General features: G+C 42.8%; 1 protein-coding gene across 1 annotated transcript in view; it reads right to left on the bottom strand.

Annotated features, from left to right (window-relative positions):
* Positions 1-1,173: 1,173 nt before the first annotated feature.
* The window catches only part of rnf139 (ring finger protein 139), an 8,781-nt gene continuing 5,223 nt past the window's right edge, over positions 1,174-4,731 (bottom strand). The window contains exon 6 of the mRNA XM_020588683.1: positions 1,174-4,201. Within this exon, the coding sequence (XP_020444339.1) occupies positions 3,494-4,201 (708 nt within the window). The 3' untranslated portion in view covers positions 1,174-3,493. The remainder of the gene's footprint in view (positions 4,202-4,731) is intronic.

Raw genomic sequence — 4,731 nt, 5'->3', positions numbered from 1 at the left:
GCCAAACCTACTTCTAGGACGCTCCACACCGGCTACGTGGGCATAGCTAGCTGGCCTATTCTCCATAGTGTGGAGCCGCGCTTCTTAGTCTGTGAGCCTCGCCTCCAATGCTGCTAGCATCTGACATTTATTACAAGTACCATTATCGCTAAAGGAGGCAAAGGAATAACTGAACATGCGACACTCCAAGCAAGAGAAAGGAGGAGAGGAAGAGGGGGAAGCCATTGCTCTCGATTAAGCTACTAGCTTAGCTAGCTTCTAAACTAGCCGACCTAAAGTAGCAACTTAAATTTGGTAGTTAGCAAGAACTTCTGCAAAACAAGTGCTTTAAGTGGTGTAAGCGTATGTTGTCAAAAGATGCAAAATGAGCACAAAGACTTACAAAACAACCTCAGAAAAAACAAGTACAATAGACCACAAAAAGACACAACAGGACTAAAAACAGAAGCAAATTATCTCAAAAAGAAATGCCCAATGGCCACAGATAAACAAAGCCCTTAAAAGGAGACACAAAACGAGCACATAGACATGAAACAACAAAATGTGGGTGCAAAAAGACCACAGAGATGCAAAATGACTAAAAAGGAACACAAAACTCTGTTTCCATCTGTTGGTCTTGCTTCTATAAAGGAGACTGAGGGGCCTAAACATGGGCCCAGGGGCCCACAGTCTGCCCAGGAGAGTGCTGATACCACACTGGAACAACAGGCACTTACATTGCTCTGTCTTGTCACAATCTCCCTGACCAAAGAACATGCTCATAGTACTAGTAGTTTATCAAGAAAGTCGGTAGGTTTCCAAAAAATACAATTAATAAAGTCAGTTCTAATTAATAGGCAAAAGTACACATCTGAGCACATCTACACTAAATCTAATCAGAGTATCTTCACTATATGGGGACCTGTGGTATAAAGTTAGCCTTGTATCAATTTGAATTTGTTGCTTAAATTATTAAGGGGTTACAGCAACTTCAGGGAAGCGCTTTTAATCATTAATATGTACATTTATGCAGCAAGCTTGCCAAAATCTAACCAGACCAGCTACTCCATCTGTGGCGGGCTATTTATGATGCAAGAGCTTTCTATCATTCCTCAGTTTATGCGTTCACAAGAGTGTGCCTACACAGTCAGGTCAAACGTGCACCTTCTTCTACTGTGAAGTCTAGTCTTTATTATTTTCATCTTCATTTGTCTCTCAACATGCACAAACACTAAAGTGGTAAAATGGCGCCGCACACTGGCCAACTGTGTCAACTGCATCTCCACACACTGAAACGTCCTCACCTGTGCAACGTGCATCTATGAATAAATGCATGCGTGCTAAATGTGCACGGTCATTAAAAAGGTGACGTTAGTGATATGAGATATAGTCCAAATGCAATATCAAATAGGATTTTATTTACATAAATCTCTTTTTAAAACAAAAGGCAAAATGAACAGCTCTTACTTTTTTAAAAGTTTTCAAAACAAAGTCCTTCACAGCTGTCAAACAGCTTTCTAATCAAATTAAACCCCATCTCTGATCATCAACAACTTAATGGATTTCTTACAGCTTATTTTCTGCAACTAGTAATTAACAGTAATGAACAGGAGTTGGTAGTCAAAGCCTTAAGACGGTCAGGCTGTGGAAGTCTAAACAGTGGAACACTCCCGAGTTGTGCCTGAAAGCTTTTTAAGAAGTCACAGTCACTTGGGGGTCCATGTTGGCCGAGCTGTACTGTCAGAGATGGGTGAAACATCACTCTGTGCCAGTAGTTAAAGATTTAGGATCAGTGGTCAGCAGAACAGAATGGAGCAACTGCTTCTCGTCGCTGGACGTTACAACAAATATCACAGCAGCGAAACGGCAGCATCTTTGCAACTCCTTTCTGCAGCCCGTTTTTTTTTTTTTTTCATGGATTGGAAATTTTTCATCTTATTCAAAGTGCTCTTCCAGCCCTGCAGCAGGACCCTGAGACTAGAAACAGTTAGATTCTTCAGAAAGGTGCAGTCATCATGATTTGTTGCCTAAGATGTACAGAACAAGAAACTGCAGTACCGCTCTAACAAAATGATAACGGACATGTAAAACAAACAATGGTACTTTTTCCTTTTGAACCTTATGCGAGTGCTTACGATGTCTGGCAGACAAACCACTGCTCAACACCAGCACTCTTACCACAAACAGCTTCAGGGTCCAAAACAAGCATTTAATCAAATACTGCTTTCTGTGAAGACAAATGTGGAAAGTATCATTTCTGGGAAAACAAAATCATTGGAAAACACGATTCCTTTCCTAAAGGAGACAGTGTGCACGTGTTTATGTACAATAATGTACACAAATGTAAGAGAGGTCACACAAGGGACCAGTAGTAAGTAATGACAGAGGTATATCAATGATTACAGTAGCAAGTCACCTCTGTTTCTCTCCTGTTGCTGCAGAGCTGATGGAAAGCTGCTTCACTCTCCCGCTCTCAACAAGTTCATAAGTCCTGTATTCAAATTCATTAAAGACAAAACTGTTGAACCAGTGTACCACAAACTTGAGCTGTGATCGATCTGCAGGTCAGGGTCCGAGTGCCCTCGCGGCTGCTTTAGGAAGACGACGTTTGAGAGAGTCTAAATCGACGTTTAGTGTGCAAAACTGACTGTGGAACTAATGAACTCCACTGACGTATGACAAGAGTAACCCAACTGAAACCTGGGAGCCAAAAAGAAAAGGTATTCTTCAGAATCTGACAACACAGCTGGAGAAAGTAGTGACAGTAGGTTACACATGGAAGAACACGCAATGTTTCTCAGCTCAAATCTCGTCTTTCTACAAACAAGTCACTCCTGACTTGCTGACTGATTAAAGCATCAATTTGTTTAGCTGCTTCACAGTTTTGTCGCTAAAAACACTCCAGCGTTTTCCCTATAATGCACTGCGAGGGAACATGAACTGCATCTTTAAGACATCGTCTAAAGCACATTACATGTCGGCAGGTACGGACATGACCACATATATTCTCACACACACACACAAATACACATTAGGGCTACATAAGTGACAACATCTAAACAGAGTGGTGATGAAGTGGGGCATCTTGTCTTTTCTCTGAGGAAAATGATGTGTCCACAGCTTGCTCAACAAGCTGCTGCAGAAAATGGATTATTTTATTTCAACGTACCAATGCATGTTGGCACTGAGCCACTGGGAGATAAAGATAACCTGTGCAGAGACAGCTGTGTCCACGAGGCAAGATTTGTATGAGGGTCTCTAATTCTGTACTACATAAAAAAAACATCATGCAGCCCCAGCGTGCGCACATGCACACACACATACAGAATGAGAGCAGCAGTTTCCATGAGTTTCTTCTCATGAGCCCTTTAGAGTAAAATGCAAAATCAAACAAAAAGACACTAACAAGAAAACAAGAATGGCATCCCTGATATTTTTCAAGAACAAATTAAGATACTGAAGTAATTTAAATTTATAACTTAAATATATGTATATTTTTCAATAAATTTTCTGGTCACTCCTCAGTGGAGTCTGTGTCATCATTGATATAGTCTTCTTCTACTGGCGTGCTGCCATTCTGAGTCCCCCACTCCTCTTCGTCATATTCTATACTGTCGTTGTCCTCCAGCAGCTCATTATCAAGCTCTCCTGCAGCCGGCGCACCGGCTGCTGCTCCCCCCGCCCCCGGCGGTGCTGCGTAGCCCCCGTTGTTGTTGGAGAAGGCTGCTCGGTCTCGACTCTCCTCCTCGACGTAAACTCTCTGGTGGCACATGGGACATGTGTCCTGAATGTAGAGCCACTTCCTCAGGCACAGAGCATGGAAGTAGTGGTGGCAGGGCGTGATGCGGGCTGACATGGCAAACTCCTGGTAACAGATGGCGCAGACGTCCTCAATGTCCCTCAGCTGGTCCCCACGCATTTCTGGCAGGGAGTTGATTTTTTTGACAGCTGTGCGGCGGTTGATGAAGGTCTTCCATCCGTTCTTGGCCTGCAAGTAGATATTGAAGTAGGCGTGCAGGCACATCATGCAGGCGCGGATCTTGCTGCCTGACTCGAACATCATGGTGTAGGCGCCGTTTCCGAACATAATGACGCCAAACAGGAACTCTATGATATTGCCTGTGGAGCGCACGTAGTAGACGTAGTCATCCAGCTTCTCCCACAGGACGTTAGAGAAGCCATCGGCCATGAAGAGGCCATAGACCGTCAGTGACACCATCACCTGGAGGGAGGGGGACGCAGATGATGTTTTACAGAGTACAACAACTAACAGCAACATGTGAGAGATCAGCAGGGAAGCTACTGAGATAAAATGAAAGGAATGAGAACAGCCAACATGCACCTGTAGTCACACCACACATACATGTGTCAAAATACGCCACCGTCCTCCTTCCTAGAAGACACAGTGGAATGTGTGGCAGCAGTTTTTAATTTACAGGGTGCAAAGCAGAAGAGATGGTGAACATCCATCTTACTTCACAGGATACAGTCTTATGCAAAAGTTTAGGCACCCCTTGATAAATAACAGATTTTGGTGATTTTTTATTTGAACAGATGTTAACACAGTTTCTCTTGGAAATGGAAAAAATGCACAATATTTTCAGCAAACAGTGATGCATAGTTACTTCTTATGCCATAAATTGAACAAAAATAAAAAATAAAAACATTATTATGGCATGGTGCAAAAGTTTGGGCACCCTACACAATCAGTACTTAGTAACACCTCCTCTGGCAGATATCACAGCTTGCAAA

The sequence above is a fragment of the Monopterus albus genome, unplaced genomic scaffold, assembly GCF_001952655.1.
Source record: "Monopterus albus unplaced genomic scaffold, M_albus_1.0 scaffold593.1, whole genome shotgun sequence".
Lineage (NCBI taxonomy): Eukaryota > Metazoa > Chordata > Actinopteri > Synbranchiformes > Synbranchidae > Monopterus > Monopterus albus.
The sequence above is the reverse complement of the archived record's forward strand: the minus strand, read 5'-3'. Positions and strand labels throughout refer to the sequence as shown.